The 26863-nt window shown below is 41.8% G+C and overlaps 1 protein-coding gene across 1 annotated transcript in view; it reads right to left on the bottom strand.

Annotated features, from left to right (window-relative positions):
- Positions 1-981: 981 nt before the first annotated feature.
- Positions 982-26863, bottom strand: part of LOC131591841 (sodium-coupled neutral amino acid symporter 1) — a 41576-nt gene continuing 15694 nt past the window's right edge. Inside the window, exons 3-16 of the mRNA XM_058862941.1 lie at positions 25806-25881; positions 25132-25247; positions 20080-20153; positions 18428-18520; positions 18038-18119; positions 16805-16887; positions 15843-15901; positions 15033-15152; positions 12771-12850; positions 11926-12026; positions 8673-8791; positions 7978-8119; positions 7771-7868; positions 982-6731 (exon numbers count right to left, since the gene is read on the bottom strand). Of these exons, the coding sequence (XP_058718924.1) occupies positions 6630-6731; positions 7771-7868; positions 7978-8119; positions 8673-8791; positions 11926-12026; positions 12771-12850; positions 15033-15152; positions 15843-15901; positions 16805-16887; positions 18038-18119; positions 18428-18520; positions 20080-20153; positions 25132-25247; positions 25806-25881 (1345 nt within the window). The 3' untranslated portion in view covers positions 982-6629. The remainder of the gene's footprint in view (positions 6732-7770; positions 7869-7977; positions 8120-8672; positions 8792-11925; positions 12027-12770; positions 12851-15032; positions 15153-15842; positions 15902-16804; positions 16888-18037; positions 18120-18427; positions 18521-20079; positions 20154-25131; positions 25248-25805; positions 25882-26863) is intronic.

Genomic DNA, 26863 nt, shown 5'->3' with positions numbered 1-26863 from the left:
AGAGGTGCTTTGGCAGAAACAGCTAATGCCTAAAACATTACTGTCTTTGGGTATCCTCCTCATACATCTGCTAATGGTTTCTGCTTCCATAGCTGAGAAAAGTCTGGCAGGGGTTTAGTCACTTCAGGCTTCAGTGTGACATCTTTAATCAAACCCAACTTAAAGCAGCCCTTAACAGCAAGTTAAATTGCCTGATTTGACCTTGAAACAGACTGGCAAGCACTCAGCCTTCAAGGAGCAGGCAGAAACAAGTACTGGCCTTGAGGAATGCTATTATCTTCAGCAACCAAACCACAGGCTGTGGTAACCACCTGCTCCAGCTTCACATCCCTCTAAAACTGCATCAGAAACTTCATCTTAATGTACCATGGCCTTTTGTTGATGCTTTGCTCTATATACCGCACCAAATCTAATGCAGTTGGCTTTGCAAGAGCTGCATGCCCTACAAATTCAGTGAAAATACTTGAATAAAGAACAAGAGAGCGTTTGCTGTTCAAGCCATTAAAATGATGCATCATCACCCCTTTGGAAGAATGAGTATGGCCCCAACTAATTTAGATCACAATTTTAATGTTTAAAAACTAAGAGGTAACAGAGAGATCATAGAACTTGATACATTTTATTTACACATAGAAACTGAAAAACTGTGTTGTTTATTTGGATATGAGCAGCACAAAGTTAACAGGTGATGTTAACAGGAGCAAAATATTACCAATGACTCACTTCAACAATCTATTAGCGATGAGCTTGTATCAAGCATACATCATTCAAACAACATTGTTTATACTGGATCTGTGAGCCTTAGCATATGTTGGGACACTAAAAACAGGTTCCTATAAACAATGTAAAGTTCAAGTCTAGTGGAAAAATACCTTTACAGTTTATATTTTGTTGGCTATAACACTGAAAACAAAACATACACTGATATTAATTTGAAAAGCTCTGTAGAACTGATTGTATATAGGGCTTTTCCCCCTCAAATTTGTGCTCATGATAAAAGCAAATGTTTCAAGTTTCATTTTCATCCAAGCCCATAAAGTAAACATGGAAAAAAACCCACAATTATTTTTAGATGCATTTCTTAACCTCCATTTTTCAGCAGTCCTGAAAAAACATTTCCATGTTTCACAAGGGAGAAAGTCTGTGCAAGGCCTCTGATGGATTCAGTTTCAAGACATACTCAGCCTTCCTTTCCCCATCACCCTCACCCCTGGACATGCAGCTATCCAGCTGCCTGTTCACAGGGTGGGATGTGCAAGCAGTCCCTGGCCAGGGAGGCTCTTGGCAGCATCTGGTGCCAGTGTTTTGGTCGCATGAGAGCAGCAGGGTCTGAGGCAGAGCAGCCACAAGACTCTGCAGGAAGGGAAGGGGGCTGGAAATGGCACCAATTGCTCTGGTTGCTGCCGACCCCTGGCTTGTCATACTTTTTTTTTCTGAACTACTGGCATTCCTGATGGCTGAAAATGGAAATGCAGAAGCTCCACCCTGACTCTGTACTAGACTGGTAAATATACGCCTGGGCACAACATAGCATAGTGCTAAGTCAAATTGCTGTCTGCAGTTTGCTGTGATTTCTTCCATAAAGCCTTTTCAGCACTTTACTACCAACTGACTCCAGCTGAGGAGGTAAGAGGTATCTGGGTACCAAAGGGGCCCTTTAATAAGGGAGATATTTTACTCAACAGGAAGACTGGCAGACTTGCTGTTGAGAAAACAGGGAGTCATGCACTGGAATTAATCCTAGCAACTTAACTGGACCTTTTATTTATCTTTTTACTTTAAGGATGTAATTATAATTTCAAGTTTGGGATTTAACTTGTGAACTTTAGGGACAAAGAAAAGGATATACATTTTGCTAAGAAGCTAAAGTATTTGTATTTCTGTTAAAATTATTCTTAATATGCAGAGCCTATTTCAACACTTCTATTCATAGGGGATAAACAACTGCAAAAATATACAGCATCCTATTTATTTACAATATATATGTACATAAAAATGAAATTTCCTACAATACAACACAACTGCATAGATTTGTCTTCAGAAACATAGGTATGTGTACAATTTGTGAAATTCTAGACTTTCCAGCCCTGTACCTTTTATTAATTCATTATCTTTTTTTTTTTTTTCACAGTTTGTTACAGAAATCCTTACATTAGATACAAATAAAACATTCTTTGCTGTACGTTATAGGAAATAAGGATTTTGTGACGCCAAGGGCTCTGGGGATTTGTTTATCAAAGCACCGTGGCGCCAGCTGATAAAGCCATCTCATGGAGCTGCTGATGGAGCTGAGTACATTCTGTGGTGCCTTTCTCCTACAGGCACTGGGGTGGGGCAGTAGGACTGGAGGTGGGACACCACCACATGAAAAGTTTTGTTTTGACCAAGGTGCTCTTTAGCCTTAATGTAAGGTTCAAGCAAAGAAATGTATAAATTTAAAGATAAGCTAGACATACCATTAATTGTTACTGTTTAATACTCAATACCAGAGAGCTGTGTTGCGCTTATACATTGTAAGGCAGATGTACAGACAAAACCCACACATCATCCAACCCACACTTCCATGTGTGACCTATTACAGGTGGAGCACAGGCTTTGGGTTCATACGTGGCTGAGAAGAGCAGCCCTCGGAGTGGATGAGCGTCCCCATCCCTAACCTCGCAGGATGACACCAGCTGCTGTGCCCTAGGCTTGCACATGTGCCAGGCACCACTTGGTCCATGTCAGCTCTACAAAAGCTCTGTGCTGGTGCACAGTTTTGGCATTGGCCCTCTGACCAGGAGCAAGCATCACCCAGAGAGGTCACTGCCCCGAGATACTGTTCCCAAATAACAATTTACTGTGTTTTACTACCTAGGCATGTTTGCCATTGTACAGAGAAGGGCAGCTGTATTACGGTTGCTTTAAGCCCATAACTATTTTCTTTGCAATGTGCTGTGGACTAGGAGAGGCAGCAAGGCTGTCTTAAGTGTAAGATTAACTCTTACAGTCTTATTAGTAATCCCTGCTTCTAATTAGTCCTTCCTTGTCCCTCACCACTTGATTGTTGCTACTACACAAATGAGAATTTTAAAGTTTTTTGTTGCAGTTATTAGGAGCAATTTTGCATCCAGTCTATGACACTTGCAGTGCTCACAATAGTGATAAACTCTCTATGAAAAGAAAGCATGCTATCACCTACTAAGTAGATAATGGTACTCTGGATCCTATTAATTTTACAACAGAGAAACTCCTACAGCATTTCACTGTGCTCTTAAAATCCTAACTAAAATGTGGGACTCATACAATCGTGGCTACAGTTTCACTATTCCAAATGAACTGAATAACAGCAGTACATTTTACAGATAACCTCATACAAATATTGTCATCCATCACTGATGTTGACAGTTACAGCAGGGTCTATTGCATTCTGTTAAGAATGTATAAACCTGATGAGAAAACAAAAAGCACGTTATTTCACGTTCATTACCACAGACATCAATAAACACATGATTCCTTTCCATAAATATCTATAAATATGATGCCAGTAAATCAGTCTAAGCAAAATTCCCTCTTTTTTTTTTTTTTTTTTTTTTTTTAATTTTTTTTTTCCAAGAGACCCAGAAACACAGTCTATTTAAAGACTTCAGATTTTGGGTATCTATTTTTCAGTATATAAGACATGCTTTGGTGATTCAGTACCTTGGGTAATTTCAGTTCTATGCGCACTCAGCTCATCCTCCCTAATTATTCAGTAAAACTCCAGTATACAAATAAACTGGGGAAAAGGAGAAGGCAGAATAGCAAAGAGGAGAGAGAAGGGTAGTGATGGAGATTTAGGAAGATGAACAATCAGTGATCCAACAGCCCTTCAAGTCGAAGGAAGTTGGGTGCCAAAACTCAATGGTTCATATTTCAAACAGCAGACTACAGACTACTTGTGGGGGGGAGGAAGGAGGAGGAAGATGTCACACATGTGACCTTGCTGGAACCCTGTACAGCAGATCAGACCTCTAGCTCATACCTGGATACTTGAAAATCATTCCCAGGATCTTGTCTCTCACAACCCCCCAATGCAGAAAGCTGTGCTGCTCATTAATCAGTAGTAGAAGAAAGATAAAGGGGGAGGAAAGCAGGAGAGCCTGGTAGCATCTTAAGGATAACACTGCACAGCATTCTCAGGTCTGACTTAAGTTTTTAGGATAAGATCCAGAGAGATTAAAAGGCACCTCAAAACCTGAAATGTAACCTCAGCAAGCTGAGTCAGAGAATGGAGTGAGATGCTGGGCTTCTGCTGCAGTAACCAGAGGGTTGGGTGCCTGCAAAAGGAAAACCACAAATTTACATCCAAAGTTGAGAAGATGCCTGGAATGAGGTGGAAAGAGATACGAACAAAGCACAGGCTCTTCTTCCCAGAGCTTGCCTAACATCTGGTCTTGTAGGCTATGGTATGGACTTCTCTATGAATAAGGGCAGGGATCAGTCCCATAAGGGGACAGCGCAGAGAGAACCAGTGACCCACACCATCACAGGCAAGGGTCTGAGACCAGCCACAGGAAACTTAGCACAGGGGTCCCAGGTAGCTCAGCGGTTTGCATGTTAAAGGCTGGGCTAGGGGTGCTTGGGAGAAAGAATGATGCGCCAGAGAACTTTCTGGGAGAAGGTTTCCAGTTTTGTTCTTGCTGTTGGGCTACTCCAAGTACTTGGGCAGCCTGTGGAATCTACTCTGCCTTATTTCTGGATCACAGTGAAGTACAGTCCGAGGCAAGCACCTCACTGCCTATGCTAAGGTACAGATCTGGAAGTCTGGGCTTAGTAGGCTTAGTTTCTGCAGCATGAACAATATGCATCTCAATGCCCAAATTCCTAGGAAGGCCTGTAACTAACCTCTCTGGATGTTATCTTTAGAAACCAACTTTCAGGGTCCTGAGATGTGTTCTGTGATCTCAACTCTCAGTGACTTCAAGCCATTTAGGACAAGGCAATGGCAACTGAGGCAATTCAGTAGTGCACAGAAATCCCAAGATCCCAAATACTCTATCCCTAGCCTTTAAAAGATCAAGTTGCAATGACAGGTTCCTCACAGCTGATGATGGTCTGCTCCCACAGTTACAGAGGGAGTTGTCAGTGAACCAGCTACTAAGAACAAGAGGGTCACTACATACTGACAGGTATGGCTCAAGCATATCAAGGGCATCACAGACCTTGGGCATGAGCAGGGCTCCCTTTAGCCATCATTTCTTTCAGTGGGAGCCACGTTCATATTCTGAGACACTTTTTAGCTCACATGGTGAATGACACAAAGTGAACATGTTTACACTGCTGGCAGTGCGCTAATAGAAGATGTCTGCTCAGGACGGTGAAGGATCACCTGCTTAGCTTTTGAGTCTCTACAAGTGGTTCTCTACACCAGCTATAAGGCATTAGGCAAATGCTTATTCTGTGGGCAACTGTTGCAAGTTACAGTGTTTCTGCTAGTAGTAATTGAATATCTTCTAATTGTAATGGAGAACTAATGAAAAATGTAAATGAAATCTTGTAAATATAAAAAGTATTTCTGTTAATTTAAAGAAATGTTGCAGATTTCAATTTCATTAGAAATCTAGTAGTTTGGCAGAGTGAGTCAAATCCTGCTCCCACTGCTGTCAAAGACCCCACTGACTTCAGTGGGAGGAGGGTAAGACACAAGAGAGGAACCAGTCCCTACAAGGTATGGAAAAGGCATGAGGTATGAGTAAATGCGTAGGTTTTGATAAAACTGGAGCTTGGTATTTTTTTTCTGAGAGCAATGGGCATTACTAAACAGTTTAATGATGAAGAAAATGCAGACTTCTTATGGAAATCTGCAAATGTCTGCTTCTCTTCAGACTTATGTACTCATGGTTTGGGGTCAACTTCTGGTCAACCTCCAGCTCAAGTGTGCCAGAGGAATGGTGGATCTCCTGCTCCCTGCTCCACATCACAAAAACACACACACAGACACACACAGTCTGTTCCCCAGAGCCATGAATGGGCCAAGCCCTGGGGCTGGTTCATCCCCCAAAACATCAGAGAGAAGCACCGGATTTAGGACCTTACACAGGGCTCAGCTACGCTCTCGTGGTGCTTTTCATGCCTGTATCCAGAATGCTACACTTAACCCAGTGAGGCAAATGGTGCCTGAAACAGCAACAGAACAAACAAACAAACCAACAAACCAGATGCATACAATTAGAGAGCAGAGTTTTGGCTAAAAGATGGGGGAAAGATGTGAATGGACAACACTCCAGTTGGAATTGATAGCAACAGGCACTGCTCCCCTAAAGGAGCAGAGCTTGTGGCTGGAGGGCTAAGGATAATAATGTAACAACGCAATTCATGGGTGGAAGAGGGGAAAATAGTTGTGATGGATTTCTATGAGCGATGCTCTATATAATCTCATAGACAATTAACACAGACTGTTTGCTGATCAGAGAGTGATATGCCTGTTGGAAGAATGGGTCTGTTTTCTGCAAGAAAATACTCCCATGACAGTATTTTCAGTACTGGATAATCATTATTTGGATTTGATTTGAGTAAACTCACAAAAGGTGGAATAGACAACAGAACAGATGGTTGCGATTTTGGTGTGTAGCAGGCAGGGGTGTCTTCTTTCAAGAAGAAGGTGAACTTCAGTGGCCTTCGGCACTGCCCCCTGATTGTACCCAGTCATAGATGACCAAGGGAATGCTCACTAGGGAAAACAATACCCCCAGTGCCAAGAAAAGAGAAGCCTGAAACAAATAAAAAAGGAGAGAAGATTAACAAATAAAAAGAAAAGGCAATTAATTCAAGTATGTTAACTTCTCTTAAGGAGATGTACAAGGGGATGTATCAAAGTTATCAGCTAAAATGAGCTAGCAGTTCTGGTAAAGACGAGATCCACAGATAATTAAACTGATTAGTGTCATTAATAATTACTTGCTGAACACCAAACTATTTTTTTTTTCTCCTTTCAATTCACTTCCAAACAGTGATCATCCCTAAAGAGGATTAAGTGAGTCTGTTTTTAGGACTGATAAGCTCTGAGCTTTCCAAAGCCTCACAGAAACCAGTGTATTCTTCCCATTGGATATGTGTTCATCAAAGTTCAGCCCTTTTGTCATGGGATCTGTGGATGCGGCCAAAGTGAAACATGTTTTCTACCTGTTTGCTCAGAGAAGAAAGGTCTGACTGTACAATGCTTCCAGTGCATGCCTAGTTAGACTGGGAATACACAGGAGTATTGCATCTTTTCAGCTGCAGCACTCTCTGGGGCTCACAGGAAATCTTTCCAAGGTCCATTCCTATCTGCTCATGCATGCCAAATGGCTAACACATCACTTTAGCTGGCTGCTTCATGTGGAACCACCCTAAGTCTGACATAGGTCCATTAAAACCTTGAGGAATACTGCAAATGGAGCACTTTGCATGCTTTCTGGATCAACACACAGAAGCAGAGAGAGCTTGCTGTTCTGAAAGGCTTGTTGAAGTGGGCTGGAGGGCTTCCTGCACCCTGCTGACAGTTGCTGCTGCTTGCCAGCCAGGGAATTACCTCATCCCACAGAGCAGGGCCTCCCCAAAACACAAGATGCTGTGCATGGCATGGCCCCTCCACCTCCACCAGGGGACTCCCAGGGTAAGCAAAGGAGAAGGGCAAGCACAGCTGCCAGCTGACTGAATCACAGAGGGAATGTAATGTGAAGGAGCTCACACATAGGTCTGCTTTGCACCTAACACGTTAAAGAGAATGACAAGATGGAAGTGTTGCATTGATGGGAATGGAATGCATACCCAAATCCTCTGAGTCAACTTTGATCCATCCTGCTGTGTAATTTTTAAATACAACGATGAAGGAAGAATGAAAATCAGCATATTGGCAGAAGTGACCCCTGCAAAATTCAAATGAATGAGTTTTGTTAACTGTCAGCAACAGCTAACTATTACATTGCTGATTAGCAACTCTTTTTTTATTAGTAGTACAAAACCAGGATACTCTACCTACAACTCCAAAGATATCCTTCATGGATGGGATAAAAATGACTAACAGGTTGATGATAACCAAAAGAACAAAAGTAACCAAAACATGACGGCATAAGTCAAATTTTGTTTTTCTGGCCATCTCGAATAATGATGAACGCACCTGTAGGGGGAGAGAGAGAGAGAGAGAGAGAGAGAGAAAGTTTCTTGTCAAGAATAGTCTATGAGCCAATTCAAGGCTTCCCATGTTTATTTTAACTGGTTCTTCTTGTGACAAGTGCTGCATAGATCTGTCAGAAATTTTGAGTTGCCTGAAGTAATGTCCTTTGAAATACTCCTTAATTTGTTATTTCAGAACTGTAGGTACCCATGCATGTGCAGTAGGATATTCCTCTGTTTTTAAAGTGCCTTTTTGAATCCTTCTACACTTAAAAAGAAGCTTCACCTCCAAGCCTGCTCCAGTAAAATAATGTAAGAGAGGACCCTTGTAGATTCAATTTAAAACAGGTGTAAGACCAAAAGTAATTTATTTATTTACTGCATAGAGAATTTTCCAGAAGTTAGTGGGAGTCTAGCATGAGAAAAGACTAATCCAAGCTCAAGCTCTTTTTGTAGCTGCAACATTGTAGTCTCAGCCACCACTGGACTGTGGTTTGAAGAAATGTGCTGTGTACAGCTGTTGCCAACTTCCAAACCAAGCAGACCTTTTTACTTACAGTGAAAAACAGCACTGGCACGGTGAGTATCACCGCCACAATCACAGCCAAGCGCACAGTCAGGATGAGGATGTCATCTTTGCTCTGGTATTTGTGAAGCAGATCTGACTGCACATTCTCTATGGGAAAGACAGTAAGGTAAGTGTTCTGGCAAAAAGGCAATTAGTCCACAAAAATCATTGCTTAACAACAGCCTTCTTGAAAAACAAGTGATTTATCTGTAAACAAAAGAGTGTGGAATGAAACATCCTTGAGTTAAAACAGCACTTTGAACAAAATCCCAATGATCCCATTACTCCAGATTAATCCTTTGGAGGCCTGATTTGGGAATGCATCTTAATTCATGACAGCACATGCCTAAGTCTAAGGTAATTTTCACTGTAGAAAAGACAACAGTGAGACATACACGAAAGCTTGCTTACATATATACATATATACAGAAATAGGTAAAGTGAAATAATCTATTTTTAATTGGTTCCATGGACTTTTTTTAAAGTTTCAAATTATATTAAAATAAACACATGCACTGCAATGGCTGAACTTAATATAAACTGCAAGGTCTTGGGCTAAATTGGTCTAAACAGCAAATAAACTTCCAGCAAAAAGCAGTGCCCCTGTTCTAAACTGAGAACAAAGCCTATCTTGGGTTAGCTCTCAGCAGGACGCTCTGACGTTTGCACTCAAATCCTTCAGCAGCTCCTCTGAGGGCTGCCAGCAGAGCCTGCAACTCAGCTCCACGCTGGCCAGCAGCCCCAGCAGCCAAGACAAATCACAGGGGGTGCTTAACAGGGAGGTGCTGGCAATATTTTAATACAACCTCCTGCAAAATGTTTCCTTGAAGCTGTGATAAATAGCGCAGAGCAGGTCTGCGTGTACTAACCAGCAGGAAAACCAAGTTGCTGAGGGACCTATGTGTTTGCTTTGTAATTTTTAAATATCCAGGAGCAATAACCTAAAAGGGTGGCTGTTAAGCATGCCACCAAACACACTTGCTGCCCCTTTTTAGGTCCATGTTTTGTTTCTGCCTGCTAATCTTAGAAAGCTGGTGGTAAAACGTAACAGCTGTTAAAGGGAACTCAGTGGCCACATCTGATTTACCATCTCTGGCACTTGGTAAAACCTCATGTATTCCTGGAGGCAGAGGGATCTGTCCTGTGGCAAAATGCCTACATTCCCCCCAGGGCACCCTTCTGGGTAGAGACCACAGGTCAACACCACCTAGGCAGTGCCTGAATCCCCACCAGGAGAAAGAAAACACTCTCCCACCTCCCTGCAGATCAGGAGTGGGGTTTTCAAGCCGGGCACATGCACAGCTTTCTGCAACACAGAGCTTACTCTGCTCCTGCAAGCACAGACTGCAACTTCTGTACCGCTCACGGGCTGCAGCCAGGTAGGAAGTGAAGGGCAAGGCTTACAGTTGAAGGTCTGTTTTCCTTTCAGCTAGATACACCACAGAGCCCAACCACACTGTGACCTTTTAGGGGAAGAAAAACACCTCTTTTCTGTAATTCTGCAATGTAAATATAGTCATCACTGCAACACTTTTGAGAACACAGCAAACAGACAAGTACTATTGGTGTAAAGAAGAAATGGTCACAATAAAAATACTGTTCTTACCCAGGTAAGGGTAGAGAAGAGGTTATAACACTGTAAGTGAACATATGAAATGTAAGGTCTTTTCAGTCTCAAGGGGCAGAAGGAAGGAATTTTATGGAGGAATTCTATATTCCCTCCATGTCTTTTTTGCAGCCTGTCACTGCACTGACACTGCAGAAGCCCCAGCAGAGCTCACCACAGCTTCCACCTGTGGGGTCTCAGTGCTGGAGAGCAGGGATGCCTAATGTGGGGAGAGGCACACAAGACACCCCAGGGATTCCTCCACCATTTCCCCTCAGGAGGGCCAGAAGGACGCAGCCCCTACCTCCTCCATGGACTCCAGACCCTCGTCCTTGAGGGATGTGGGAGATTCCCAGAGAGGAGCGCCACAGATCTGCCTCCTCAGATCCCTGGGGCAATCACATCAGAATCTCCTCCCTGCCAAAGTGAAGGGGTCCATGCTGATTTACACCCACTTGCTCCCTGGGGCTGCTAATTTGATGCATCTCTACGAAAATGTGTTAGATGGGAGCAGCTGGATGAAAGCGGCTGATGCTGTTGTCACTTGCAGCCTACTTGTGGGTTTATGGGGAAAATTAGAAAAGATGACCTCAAGTTACTTCAACACATGTATACTCAAGGCCTCAGAATGGGAGTCTGAGAAATCAAATATGAGATAGGTACACCTTTGAAAAAAAAAAAAGCCACATTTCATATTTTTTTCTCTTGCAATTGGTGGCTGACAAGGGACAGTATCATGAATGAGGAGGTTGTAACAAAAATGCCACTTGGAATAGGGTGGTGAAGACTGATGGGTGACTCTCAGGCAAAAGGCAAACATTAGCTTTGTCACCTGTCTTGTAACCTCTTAACAGTCCATGGAAAAAGACACTACTTTTCAACATTCTCATGACATTGGAACATGAGAGCTCCATGGGCAACATTCCTGCAAGTTCCCAGGCAACATTTCATATTTTATCCTACTTTACTTAACAGTTGTGGCTGTAGGGCATACATATTGTATCCTTTAGCAGTACAAAATAATTTGTTTGTTAAGTGAATTGATATGCAAGGAAAAAGAGAGGGTGGGAGTCTCAAACATGGAGATAATCATCCTTGGTGGCTGAGCTGGGACAACACTCAAAGCTTCCCTGCCTTCATTGACAGCTTGTTTAACCAAGACCCAAAGAGGTCAGCTCTAGGGACACAGGGAAAACATTTGGTCTGTTGCCTCTGTGATGGAAATGTCACTAAGAAAGTGAAAAAGCTGTGATGGCCGATTTCCTAGGACCTGCTCTCAAATCTGTCTCAATTTTTGCAAATAGGCATGCTTCAGCCATTACCAATGCACACATCATTCAGGTGAGGACCTTGGAACAAAATCTTAGTGGGGCCCAGCTAATCCCCAGTTCTGTAAAAAAAATCTTTCCCTCATATTTTGAAAATGCCTTTTGCAAATAATACTTTCACTTGTTCTTTTCATCCACAGGGGAAAAAGAGGAAAGGCTTTATACCTTCAACATGAGAAATTCAAGGAAAATTATTTGGAAAAGTATTTTAATATAAGTGGATGGGACTTTCCTTTCTAGCTGGGATACACTATTGATTTTACACGTATCCCCTTTCTACTCTGATCAGTAAAGAACTGCATACTTACCGTAGAAAGTCAAATAGCCAAATATGGCAGTCATAAAGTACATCAGAAACATGGCAAAAAATGAGATATTTGAAACCAACTGCATTTTTTTCTGTGAACGGCTGGAGAAAGAACAAGAAAAGAACACATAAGAATGGTTGGGCTGGATTTTTCCATAGCTGTTTCAAAATGTATTAGGTGTTTGCATAAGCATAGTAATTCTGGGGAGACTCATGAATGCATTTTCATTTAAAACAGAAACTCACTGACAGCTGCACAAGGAAGAAAAGGACTGGGGAAAAGAAACCTACTTGGGGCTTAAGTGAAAAAATAGTGGGTGTGACCTGTGGGTCTGCTCCATGTCTGTACCTGCTTAAACAGTGAAGCCGTGTGGACAGAGGATGACCCTGAAAACACTTTGGTAATTAAATTAAAAGGTGAAAATGAAGGAACGATAAAATTATACAGAGAGAAAAAAACCCAAAAATGTTCTGAATGACTGCAGAGAAATTTTTTGTGTGCCCATGGGTAGAAAATACTGCACTAATGCTGTGGAACACACACCTCTCCTCTGCCAAATATCAACCAGCAGAACTTGGCTCTCCCCAGGCTGCTGTGTACTTCCAGGGAAAACTCCCAGGTGTTGCATTATTCTCCACCTCCCTCGCCCCTGCCCCAGGGGCACAGCAAAATCTGGGAGGCCAGATTTCCTAGCTGACAGCCATGCTTGTTGGGTGTTACTAAAGCACACCTCTGAGTGGCATGAATGATTCAGAGCACCTCTGTGCTGACATTTTCCATGTAAAATGGCTCCAAACAATAAACTGGAAAAAAAAAAAAAAAAAAAAAAAAAAAGAAAGGCTTACTCTTTAAGTTCGCTGTAAATCGGGAGGACTGATGGGTGGCACACAAACGCAAAAGCAATGGTGGGCAAAGCGTACACGGTCTGTTCAGAGAGAATTTCAGAAAATGAGTTAAGAAGTATTTCCCCCAGTGGTGTGAAGAAATGTTCCGTGTTCAACTACCTCAGCTCCCAGCTCACTGGACTCTTCAACAGAACATTGAGAGCCTTTCTGAGAAGGCAGAAGACCTGTCAATTAGCATGTATTCAATGAAATGTTGAAAACAGTGCTTTCAACAGGAGGACAAAGTCTTTGTGTTGGTGGCATGAGTGCAGCACTGACTGTGCTCACAGAGCACACGCTGCTGCTGGCTTTGCCCCCTGGGATGGGCTTGCCTGCCCAGCTACTGCCCCCGTTACTAGCACAGTGTCACGCGTGAAAGGGACGCATGGTGGGTCACCGCTACGCTACCCTGCCTTGGCATGGAGAGGGGTGCGCACCCATGGTGCTAAGGCTGAAGTCCTGAAGAGGAAGCCCGTATCCAGACTGTAAGAAAAGAGAACAGGAATGCAGAACTTACAAATAAATGGATATTACAAGGTACCAGACTGAATCCCTTAATTTTCCAGGCCAACAGAAGGACTAGGAGGGCTGTGGATGGAGCATGCTTCTTCTTGGGAAAAAGACAATTATGTTACCAGAAAGCGGAAGAGGCCTCCAAGTGGGACCTCAGCCCCTTCTCCACTAAGAACCTGAGTGGGTTTCAGTCCTCAGCCAAACTTCAAAAATGGTGTCAGTGCCCATGCACTTCTATCCTCCTGAGAGAACAGGTATGAGCAGAGGTCACAGGAAATTATATATAGGTCCTCCTCAAAGGACATGAGTCCATTCTACACACAGCTCTGTCCTGCCCTCTGAGATCTGCTTGTGCTGGTCACAGGCATCCCCTTCCCATACAAGACATCCTATGGTGCACCCCAGGCCTAACAGATTCACTAAATGCGCTGGTTGCTCTCCAGAGGTCCCTCCTTGCCAGGTCTTTGCCACCTCTCCCTCACTCACAGCACAGTACTGTTGTGGTGTCTCCATCTGCAGGGATATTCAGAAGCTGCCTGGACACGGGGCTGGGTGACACTGCCTCAGCACAGGAGTTCAACTAGGTGACCTCCAGGTCTCTGCCACCCTCAGATATCCCTCTATTCTGTGAAATTGTACTCTCTCCTCTCACACATTGAAGTTGCTAAAGTGACTGGCAAATTGTTGGCCCTGAGGGCAAACCTCTGAAATTCAGCTCTGGTGTGCGTAATTCAGATGGACCAATCCTTCTGAGGTGCCTCCATTGGCTCTGAGGCAAATGCATAAGACCACTACCCTTCAATGCTTTCTGAAATATGCCTACACCTAAGCTGCCATGGCACAACAAGTTAACTAGTTCTTGGTCCATCATGCTGGATCTGGGGTGATGGTTACCCCCAACCAAAGAAAAGTGCTTTGCTTGGCTTCTTCAACTGAAGCTGGTGGGTTAAATTAAAAAAAAAAAAAAACAACAACTTTTTGCACACCTCTGCTGTAAATGTACATTCCCTATGAATGTGACTAAGGCCCTGAGGACCACGCACTGATGGATAAGGTGCTGTTTCACTGGGAGCACTGCCTCCCAGCACAGCTGACAGGAGCCATTCTCCTGCTCCCACAGTTACAGACAGCTGCCCTCTCACATTCTCTTAGACCAACTTTTTCTGCAGCTGTGTGGTGAAGGAAGGAACCATCCAGCTGGAAGGCAACCAAATTTTTGCTGGATTATCTTTCAACCATATCCTTTTCACAATCCAGTTCACCGCATGGCTACAGAAACATGTACCCTGTTACAAAGAAGTGATTTGTGTGCAGAAGGACAGAGATTATGGGCTTTGGATGCAGGTGTGGCCTACTCAGCCTCTACTGAGCAACAGCCTAAAGGCACAGTTGCAGCATGGACAGTAAGCAGCAGTGGAAAGGAAAAGTCTCCTAAAGAAAGCAGTTATTGTCCAGTGGTAGCTTGGACTCATATCCTTAACACCTCTACTACCGGGGCAGGACAAGGCTGTAAGGAGGCACATTCACCATGTAAGAGTACATTCACCACTCTGTAAGACTGGACAAGGAGATCTGTTGTGCATTTACCACTGGATCACAAGGGGAACCATGAAGAATCAGGCTCTTTGTGGTGCTGATCAGAATAAGAACATGGGGTTTAGGTGCATATATTATGTGAATTAAAAGTAAGTATTATAAAAAGAAACATACCTTGGAATTAAAGATAACATACTTTGGCTTACACGTATGTTCTGAGCTATTTGATAGGATAGATGATGTTGCATTTAGCCCTTGTCCATCACAGGGAATTTGAAACTTCTTGTAAATAACCTAGAATAAGAGCAAAAGATAGCTAATTGCTAAAATAATAATAAAAAGACAATTTAAATTAAAATATCAGTGGAATTGTGGGCATCCTGGCCTGTATCAGCTAGAGTGTGGTCAGCAGGACTAAGGAAGTGATCATTTCCCAGTATGCAGCACTGGTGAGGCTTTCCCTTGAGTGCTGTGTCCAGTTCTGGGCTCCTCACTACAAGAAGGACACTGAGGTGCTGGAGCAAGTCCAGAGAAGGGCAACAGAGATGATGAAGGGTCTAGAGTGAGTCATAAGAGAAGCTGCTGAGGAAGCTGGGGATGTTTAGCCTGGAGGGCTGAGCAGGGACCTTATCACTCTCGGCTGTAGCCAGGTGGAGCTCAGCCTCTTCTTCCACATAACAAGGGACAGAACAAGAGGAAATGACCTTAAGTTGTACCAGGGGGCATTCAAACTGGACATTAGGAATTTTTTTTTTCATGAAAATGGTTATAAAGCATTGGAAAGACCAGGGAAGTGGTGGAGTCACTATCCCTATAAGTGTTCAAAAAACACACAAGTGGATTTTTCACTTGAGGACATAGTTTAATGGCGAACAAGGTGCTGGGTTGATAGCTGGACTTGATGGTCTTAAAGGTCTTTTTCCAGCCTTAACAATTCTATGATGCTAAGTGACTCATCCAACAAAGAAGGCAAGTTGAACTTACCACTACCAGGAAAAATACCATACAGCTTAATGAAAATCCACTGGTATAGCCAAGGTATCCTGAAAGAAATTAAGAGGAAGTCTCATACAGAGTAATTTTATTAGTCTTATCTTGGTTTTTACTGCTGTTTGCTTCTTCATAAGAAGTTCAAGCATATTACACATTTAATATGTGTAATTGCGAACATCTGGGCAGGACAAAAGCATGTACTGCTGGTTTGGGAGTCTTCCAAAGTCTTTCAAGTCTTTCGGGCAAGCCTAAGCCTTGCTCTGATCTGTTGTGACATACTCAGGGTCACCTTTACATTGGTTTAACTAACTTTACTTTTAAAAGAGGCTGTGATAACTGAGAAAAACATGAAAGTGTGCAATTGCAGTGTGAATGTGACCCAGGTTCCCTGAGTCACGTCAGCTGAGTTTGGGTTTTTGTCTCAAAAGGAAGATCCCAAATGGACTTTGGTGCCAAATGCTGTAACCAGCATGGTTTTAAAAAAACACACTGTGTACCTACTGGCATCTCAGTGGATTCAAACACATCTGAAAATGCAAATATCTGTACATATCTTACTTCAAAGTCCAATACTTCCAGTTAACCTCACCAGTAAAAATGTTGATGCTGATAGAAAAGTAACATTTTTTGTAATCTCACCATTTGTGAAGTTGCTTTTATGGGCCACACATAAAATTGAATTATCTTATGAAATGAAGACCCTCTTAACTATAATTTTTAAAATCAATTTGCACAATTGTGTGGATAAAACTGGTTTATACTGAGCTCAATCATTGTGATAATTTAGGCCTACTTGTTTCAAAATGCTCAGAACACAGACAATTTCTGGATCAGGGAGATGGCTTAGATAAAAATGACAGCATATTTTTATTATTATAATTGAATTGCCAGTTTGGCCATCAGTGGCACGATGTTCCTTTTTTTTGATACTCATGATGGCATTTTCATCTTACCTAAGTTCTTCAAGAGACATAAAGGGAGGATTATACAAAACGTCACTGTGACAACAAGAATTCGCCCATCCACGTACCACTCCCTGTATAAATTCCAAAAAAACATACCATGAGCACATCTTAAACATTTTCTGGTTCTTTTCACTCAGTCATCCTCTTTGATTGCTATACTTACAGAACTATCTTTGGTCTCCTTACCCTACAAGCTCCTACAAAAGGAGAGAAGGGACCACATCTTGGCTTTGTAGACTCATTAAGTACGCATGGCACTGCTCTGACTCAGGGCAGACTTCCAGAGTAACCAAAGTATTACCCTGCCATGGAGATCAGTGCGTGGGTCTGAGAGGCAGAACCACCTCTGTAACCTGCTATAAGCCACCCTGCCAGGATGAGGAACGATCACACAAAGGGCCATAGAGCACAGTGGGGCTGGGGGGCCACCATGAGTCATTTGCCAAACCACCCAGGCGCGCGACCAGAGCAGCAAACCAGGCTCCAGCAGGCTGGCATGCACTAACTAGCCCAAGTCTGCATCTCCTCCACCAAAGTGCTTTGCACTCTACTGCAAATAAAGAAAGAGGAGAAGGGGCAGTGTTAGTGATGTTCTGTATGACCGATTTCCATTGCTTGGTCCAGTGTAGTAGGAAAGCCTGAAGAATGGAATCTCTACCACCTTCTCCTACACTGCAGCACACCATATATTCCAGTGCAAGGGGTTATTACTAGTATACAGAAATGCCACCCCTCTACTAAAGTAGCTGGTAAACGCCAAGTAGTGATAAGGGCCAGAAATCTTAGTATTATATTCTGCAGTTGTCACATGCTAGTAGGAAAGAATTTCACTCAGTGGACATTGTTTCAGGGGCAAAATCATGTAAGAGGCTGAGAACTCAGGGAAACACACAGTATCTTTAACTTGCATTGTTCACAGTATTTCAAGTGTTGCCTAACACTGTAAAATATTGGATTCTATGACAAAAGTTTTGTATATAACAAAATTCTTCATGAAAAGCTGGTGTGCAAAAAGGGTAACAAAAGCTTTCATTTTCTATCCATCTTCTCCTTCCCAAATTTGTCTTGTGTTTTATTAACCTCCTGAGATATTCCTGTGAAAATCTACTTTGACAAACCTAAAGGGTATCCAATATTTCAGAGCTTTTGTAAAGATATGTTTAAACTTTACTATACAATGTTAAATTCTACAGTCTAAGTACCAGAACTAATTCAACTTACGAAAAAGTTTCTTCTTTTCCCATTAGAAACTTTATGGCAGAAGGCAGCTCATTTTTGACTATGAAGAGATAGCTCAACATTGCTGGAGGAAGAAGAAAATAATTTTAGAAAACAGGTAAAATATTTTGTGGAACAAGTGCTGAGAAGCATCCTTAACCTTTCCTACATCCGTGTCTGATGATAGAAGACCCCAGACTATGACTGATTGTAAATTACTGATCAGTAATGCAGTATTTTTAAAGGGCTGCATGCAAAATGATAACCACAACTATACTGAGGAGCATGAAGATCCCTGGATATCATGGAGAGAAGGAATCTGATTTGTCTGTAGCTGTAAAATTATTGAGATATTCCTGGGCTTTGTTTTTCAATATTTCTTATTTCCTTTACCTCCAACATTCTGAAGAGATGTAGATCCAAAGACAATCATTTTCCCTGGGGTACCAAAGATCTGCTCACCAAGCTTTTCATACACCATGCAGCCTGCATGAGAAGAAGAGGAGAGCTATTGAAAGCTGTTGAGTCAAAGCACTTAGATTTCCTTTTTAGCCAAGCACCTATTTATGCAGCCAAACCTGCCCTTTGCAAGTAGGAAGCTCTCTTGTAATTTCTAGGGCTGAAAATGATGTAGGAATGTTTTCTTGACTGTTGACTAGCAGTCACTTCTGAAATGGAAGCTCTTAATGAGACTATTACACCCCTTTAATGAGTCTGTCTATACCCCGAGTGACATGTTAAGTTCTGGTATCCTCATCCCAGTATCTTAAGTTTTGCACCTGCAATGAGAGTAATGTAGAAAGGCTCCTCTCCAGAAAAAAAACCAGCACAGCAGGATCCATAAGTCAGCCCTGGCAGCCCAGACACACACTACTGCCATTCTGCAGTTCTGCTTGCCTTGACTGAATGAACAAATGAGGACAACCACTGGTTTAGAGCATCATTTATGGCTTCTAATGACAAAGCCTTAACCTGTGAATTCTCAGTGTCGTATGTTTTTGGCAAAGCAGGCAAAGGTGTAAACTATAATTAAAATTTCTTTTCAAATATCTGTCAAGCTTGTGAAATTCCTCTATTAATTGGTTTGTGTTTATGTTAAAGGTTTTGTTTTTTTTTACTTGGCGGTGATGTAGGCTGATAAAAAGATTGGGCATTGTGAAAATGCTGAGATCCATAGGAACAGAAAGAGAAATATTCAGACGCTACACTAGACAGATGATTTTTAAAATGTATCCCATTATCTCTTTTTCTCTATATTACCTTACAGCTGACATTTCTGCTTTGAAATTTGTGTTAAAAGTAAGTTTGAGCTTAAACGTACCAGCAATATAGAAATCAGGACTTAGATTTTGGGAAGTAATGGGGCACAAATGTATCCATATTAAGGCACCTGTAGCTAGTTTAAATAGGCAGTTATTGACATTGTACGTGCTGTAATAGTGATCATGTATGTCCAAATTGCATATTTAAATATTACAGTATTTTGTGCACAGATTATTTTTAAAATATGGATTTAGACGTTAACAAGGAAAAAGACTTCTTGAACTGTAGGCAACTTCTAATTTCTGAGTTTAGATAGTGCATCTGTGTTACAGTTACACTTCTCCCTGTGAAAGAACTGTTCCCTTTTATTTTATTCTAAGAAAACTCCACCACAAAGATTATCAGGAGTTTCACACTAACCACTGTATTTCCAGGTAAGCTTCATCATAGGCAAAGATTCATTATATTTCATTTGAAATTTGATTTGTAATGCAAATAAACTTTATGAGCTGCTCCTCTTGGCTCACTGAAGATATAATTTCTGGGCAGCAGCATTCATTCTTTGTCATAAGTTTTTCTCTTTACAGTGATGTTGTTCTCCATTGCCATGCCATAAATTCTTTAAATTCTTGTTAATTCTAGGCTTCTGACCCCAAGTGTGTCAGGTCTTCCTATTGTGTCAGCAAAGTGATAGAAACTTACACAAAGCATCTGGCCTCATCTGAACACTTGTCACCTCTTGATTTTTACATTCTACTGAATAGGGGAACATAATAAATTACCTGTTTCCTTTGAACACACCAACAGGAGATGTATTGAATAAATAGAAAGCAGTGTGACTGAAACCAAAAGCAGCCTAAAAAAGAATGGAAAATAAAGTTTACCATACAAGATGAGGTCTGACATTGCAATATTTAATTCAGATCATGTTTCTATTGTCTCTGAGAGAATTTTTTATTCTTCTGACAATGCAAAAAGGCCTAAAATACATGTAATTCACATCCTGCTTGCAGTTCCATCATGGAGGTAGAAAACTCTGTGTGTAGAGGGATACAACCAGATAAAACTTAGCAGAGCTGCAGAGCACAGCCTCTTAATGAGTTACACCTCCCCATATTGAAAAAATCAAGAATAAAGATGTTTTATCAGATAGGAATGAAGATTTATCAGAGTACAGACAAGCCAGATATGTCACTCAAAATCCATTCTAAGGGTTTTTTTCTTCTGGAAGCAGAGTGAAAATTTAAATGAGAGTCCTGTATTTAAGGACTTCCATACAGAATGGAAGCCTCTATTCCCAGGACATGTTTCATATGCTACCGAAGCCCAAATGACTTTTTATATGCCTCACAGTTCCCAAGGAGGAGGATGTGGGGGAGTTGAGGCTTGACTGTTCTTCCCTTGGGAATAAAGGCTGCAGCCAAAGGCTTGCATTTTGTCCAGGTAGGATTTGTGTTCCTTCACTGATGTCAGTCCTGCTCTGACATGATCCATAATTTAACTTCACACAGAAGAATTGCAGAAAGTAATGACCTTGTAGGGAACTTGCAATGTGTAGTGTATTGTAATGTGTAGGGAACTTGCTGGCACAAAGGATAATTAGTCAGTGCCGGGGGCCAAGTGCATAAAAACACATTTTCTCATTGCTCAATGTCTTTAATCCAAGCACCATGTGTGCCTTCCTCTCCAACACTCTGACATACAAAGACCTGATGATATTTTCATGATGTGTGCGAAGAGCATTCAGACAATCTGTTGGCAATTCCTCCCTTTATTATGACAACTACCCTCCGGACACCAAGAAAAACAAGGCTAAAATTCAAGAGAAAACAAACTGCTGCCATAGATGGATTTTCATAGGAATACATAGAAAGAACAGAATGAGAAGCCTCCTCCCCCTACCTTTTTATTAGTTTAGACTGGAAATACTTTAATGTCAAATAATGACTGACTAGTTTCTTGGGCCAGAGGAGCAGGAAGAAATATAAAGAGGTGACAGGAGGAACTGTCCTTTCACCAGCAAAGAATGACAGTTAACAACACACTCTTTGTACAGCCCTAAGGGTGTTTCTCCTTGAGAAGGTGGAGAAGGGAAGGAAGACTGCACTGGCTTAGGTCATTCTGGTCCATTTTTTATGGATTTGCTAAGCCCTGCTCCTACCCATGTTCCCTGCCGAGCCGTTCCGCCCCTGTCTGCCTACAGACACGGCGCTCAGCCCCAGTGCTCAGCTGCTGGGGCTGACTCACTCCCAGCCCCAAATGGCTACAACTCTGCATGCCAGCATCCAGTCTGTCTTAATATTAAAAGCTTCTGTTTTACAGGCACTGAGCTCATGGAGCCTTTGCAGTGGTAAAAATAACACTCCCAAGCAGCCAGGTATTTATCTGATCTGTTGTCCTTAGCTCCCCATAGGGTTCCTACAGACACTTGGCATTTTCATTAGCACTGTATGAAAAACTTGTTTGTGCTAGGACTGTGGTATGGACAAGAGTATTCGTGCCAGAACCACCCCTTGGAAAGGAATGAAAATGTCCATGCCACTCGCTCTGCACAAATTCAAAACAGAGGCAGGGGAGCTCGCGCTGCAGTCCCAAAAGCACTTCCCTACTTTTTATTATGTCTGCTTTCAAAGAAGTGCTGGTAGCTATGGAAGCCAACAGCAGATGCAAAAGTTACCTTCTCCCAAAAGAATAAACAGTTCAGGCCAGGGGACTGATAAAGTGTTGGGAAGAACAAAGTGCTTCTGTGATGCCAGCGCTGTCTTCTCCCAGATACCACATTTACCAGAAAAACTGAAACTTGTGCTGTCCCTCCCCTCTGTGAAGTCCCAGGCTTTGGGGCCAGAAGACTTATGAGGCTTATGCAGTGACAAGATTATCTCACTGAGCAGTTCTGAACCCTCAAAAGGTGCAGAGGATGGAAGAACACAGGGTTTGCTTTCGTATAGCCTCCCTGTGGGCTGGTCTGCCAGCCTGCCCTAAAACACTGCAGGAATTATACTGAGGCTTCCTGACCCCTTCCAGACACACCCAGCAAAAGTGGCTGCAGTGTGAAACTTCATCTCTAGTCTCATACTATTCCCAATCTAATAAGGCCCTCTGCCTCAGCAAGGTTTTTCAGATCACATGCAGTGCTGGGTTAAATGCAGGTTGAAAACACCTTGTGCTTGGCCAGCTCATATTTCTCTGCAACAGGATCCATCACTTTGGTCCCTGGTCTCCAGGATGAAACCACAAGCAGCAACAACTTCTCCTGCTGTCCCCAGGTAATCCAGCTCATCTCTAACCTTCCAAACTTTTTGTGTTACCCTTCTACAGCAAAGTTTTCTCTCCTTTTGCACACTGGAAACTCTCTTTTGGTCTAGGCTGTAGTTATCAGTAACACTGGGATTAAGTTCCTCTGAGTTCCTACTCTCAGTAATTTTGCCTAGAAAGGATATTGCTTTGTTATGGCACTGTTAAGCAAATAAGCTGTGTCATTGCCATGTTTATTTTGCACATCTTATGCTTAGGATATCGGATCTGAATTGATCCAGACGCTCATGGCAGTGCACACTTCACACTGCAGGAGCCCAAAAGTTGTGGGAGTGGAAATCAGTCTAGGTCTGCTTTGTAAGTGCAGAAAATGCTCCCTTAATTTTTCTGCATCTGCAGAATTTTCAGGGATGGTGCATGCCAACACTGGATAAAGCAACTAGAACCTTTCCAAAATTGTGCTACTCAAAAGCAGTAAATTTAAGATCTTTCTCACGTTCAAAAAGTAGTGAAAGTATTGTTAGGACTCTGATCACCTGCAAAGCAAAATTATCTACCTGTGACAGTGACAGCAGAGCTATACATTTATGGGAAAAATTAACTGAATTAATTTATATTAATTTAAAATTAACTGAATTAATTTGAGTGTAAGAAAAAGTCTATCACTAATGGACTAGGTTTAATGCTGAGATTATGGCATGAGAGCAGAACACTTAAAGCAGTTCAACTTTCAAGCATTAACAACAGACACCACATTAGGATCCTGCATCTCCTGGCTACAAAGAGGAAAGCTCTACTAGCCTGCTTAGTTAGGTCCTGCTAACTTACTTCCTCTGATCTCAGCTGGCTGCTCAATCTCAAGGCCAACAGATCTAAAGGCATTATAAAGCTAACAAAAACTATTATCCACTTTTAAATACACATAGTTGATGCTACAGCAAACAATGCTGTCATTTTCTGTGTGAGATCTCCACATTCATGTTTGGCAGCTTTTTGTACAATGTGTACAAATCTATAGATCTAGTACACTCACTACTCTGGTTGAGCTCAGTCACCAACACACCTTGCTAGAAGTTTCTGAGGTGTTCACATCACCTGTCTGATCTACATTACTTAAACTGCATTTGTACATCCTTTAGAACAAACACGTCACTTAACTCTCCCAAAAAGTGCTGAAAGAATGAGAAGAGGATGAGATTATAAAAACCAAATCAATAAGGGGAAATTGTGGCTGTTCCTTTGCTGAGAGCCTATTATCACAGAAGAGGTGACAAGGCTGAAAAGACGCAAATGCTTTTTCTCTCCTTACAGTGATGCCTTTTCAGGACTACCTAAAAACAGAGGCCTAAGGCATCAACAGCAGTTATTGCAACCACCAGCTGTACTCTCTGAGATGGAGCATGGGTGGAATATTATATACAGGTTAGAGTACTGGGTAAAAAAAGCAGCAAAAGTAAAATAAACTCTGTCACTCTGCTAACGGAAGATGTAAATCACTAGCTTAGTGACAACACAATAATGAGACGCTCTTGAAGTAAATGGATTAACTCCTTTGATTACTGCTAGATTTTACCCAACCAAGGCAAATTCTAAGCTAGCAGCATGGACCTAGCTATCCTGGCACAAAACTCCAGAGCAGATGGCTATATGTACCACTTTGGCCATCTACTCTGCTTTATACAAGGGCTCAAATTAAGTATTCCCCAAAATCCTAAGAAATGACAAAAGTTTTGTATTTTTAGATTTAACAGATTTAACATTCAAGAAATGACATCTCTTTAGAGCAATCTGTAAACTCAATAACTATGTTGAATAGTTCTCAACTATTGTAAATTATTGTATGTCTTCCCTCAATGAACATTTATTATTGAAATCTACACACAATTCCCAACTGATTTCCTAACAGTCACTTTTCAAAATGAAATGTCTCATACTGAGATCCAGAATAAAACTCTTAGTCATTCAATGGCACTGTTTCATTTTTAAACTATTAAATTCTCCTTTATAAAAAGCCTCTTTTTTTTTCTTTTTTTTTTTTTTTTTTCTGGAGTTAGGTAGTCTACCTTAGTTCTTTTCTATACTAAAATCTTGGCTATATTTATGTTGGCTTTCAAGGACTGTCACTGAAGAAACTGTGGGAGCGAGATGAAAATATTATATGCAACATATAAAGGAATATAAATACTCTTTGTTTAAAAAAAAATGTTTATTGCACGATGCCTTGAAGAGAGATCTGAGATCCTGTGTCACAAGTAAGAACTAGGTACTAACCCACTGCAACTATTACTACAGAATATTTTTGACGTCTATGTAGCTTGCAGAGCACAGGAAATGTCCCTACTAGGTCTGTAGTAAATAACATAGACCTAACTTTCTCTTGCACTACAAATAAATGGTTTTTTCTGCAAAAACATTTGACTTAAAAAAGATGTCTGAAACTCATAGCTAGTATTTTCAGGCTTGAATGCTGTACTTGACTACACATGGACTATAAATCCCTCCACATGCTGGCAGTGCACGCATTCTTTAAACACAGTGAAATTCCATGGAGATCAGCTACTCACCACATGAATACTTACAGAAAAAGGAGAATTCCTGTGTTGGCCAAAGCAAAAGCAAGACCCAAAATCCCACTGCCCATAATTGCATTACTAAGGTTGAAGACGGACATTCCCAGTGAAGTTGTTCCTGGGATCTGGGGAAATAAAGACAGATGTGTCAGCAACAGCTTGGAACAGAGCAGGGAAATGCACCTCTGCTTCAAACCCCATGTTTTGTGATGTATCAGATGTAACTACTGCTATGGAAATGACTTAATAAAAATTGTTTGAAAGAGGAGAAAGCATCACTGAACTGTCACAGCCACGCTGCTCGCTGCCCCGTAGATTCTGTAAACTGACCTAAATGGTACAGGCAACACTCAGCTCAAACTGCACTTTCAGTTTTAAACCCCATCTTCCACTACACCTAAGAAACATCCTGGATGTGTAATTTATGTATGGTGAAGCCATGAGGAACCACCACAACTTCCTGCCCAACAGAGGCCAGAGGGATTCCCTTGCCTCAACCGAACCAGTATGCTTGGGGGTTTTGTATTGAGGTTTTATTTAAGTGCTGATCCCAGGCAGTTCCTACTGGAAATTGAATTCAGTTATAGTTGTGTGTGCCCAGCACTTTTAAAGACAATGTCTAAAGGCCTTTCATATGCACAACATGCATTTTGACAGGGAACAGAGCAATGAGAGAGACTTACATATTCATCACATTTCTTCTTCTCAAGGTGGCTGTTTGTGAGACTTCTTCTGCTTTCTCGATCCGAAATAAACTTGCTGGAAGAAGTCAGAGGATTTATTTCCAGCAAGTGCTTATAGAAAATATGAACACGTTCATTCCATAAGCAGCATGTGATTACAAAATACTCAATGTATAAAAACTGTATGTGAAAAGAGGTCACACTCATAACTGTTCAATGAGCCAGGTCACGCTTCACTGATAAAACATACATGGAGCATCAAAAAAAGGTAACATCAGCACAAGAGCAGAATAAATGCATATAACTGCAAAATATATGTATATATAAAATAGACTTTTAGGCTATTTAGGGAAGGAGCAGAACCAATTTTGTGGACAGAGAAGTAATTTGTTTGCACAGAAGCTAAGAGGAGATATTTCTCCAGGGTGCTGCAGAGGCACACATGACCAGTACCCCACTGCTCCCTGCCCCTGCATGTGGGTGAGCGTACCTAACACCACTCTACAAGGCAAGCAGCCATTCTCTGTGGCCGAGTGAGTTGTACTTATTCCCTTCCCTCATTACCAGGCCCTGTAGGTCCTGTGAAGCAAATACAAGAAACCAAACAGACTTCTTTTTCCCATCCCTATCGACCTTCAGACTGCTGGGAATCGGCTCAATTACTTCCTGCCTTGCCAGGCTGGAAGGTCCCAGGCACATGGCCCACCAGGCAATGGTGATGACCCCTCCACAGAAGAGGGAAGTGTAACAGCATCCTGGGCACTGACTATAAAATCAAGCAGTTACAAATCCTAAGTGGGGAACTTGGGACTGCAGCTGCCACTGGCCAGAGACAGCCACCTGTCCTCCACATCCTCCAAGGATTATGGGAGTGGCTTTTATTATTTTACAGGATTTTGAGTCAAGATAATGATTGTATTCTGATACAACGAACCATAGATTAAGATCTGACTCCATTTGCTGAGGATCCAGGTGACTAGAAATTGTAAGTCAAATTGCACTATAAATTCTGTATTATGCTATTTATAGATTGCACTGCATTGATTCTGCTTGTTGAA

The sequence above is a fragment of the Poecile atricapillus genome, chromosome W, assembly GCF_030490865.1.
Source record: "Poecile atricapillus isolate bPoeAtr1 chromosome W, bPoeAtr1.hap1, whole genome shotgun sequence".
Classification (NCBI taxonomy): domain Eukaryota; kingdom Metazoa; phylum Chordata; class Aves; order Passeriformes; family Paridae; genus Poecile; species Poecile atricapillus.
Note: the sequence above shows the minus strand (reverse complement) of the source record. Positions and strands in the feature narration are given on the sequence as shown.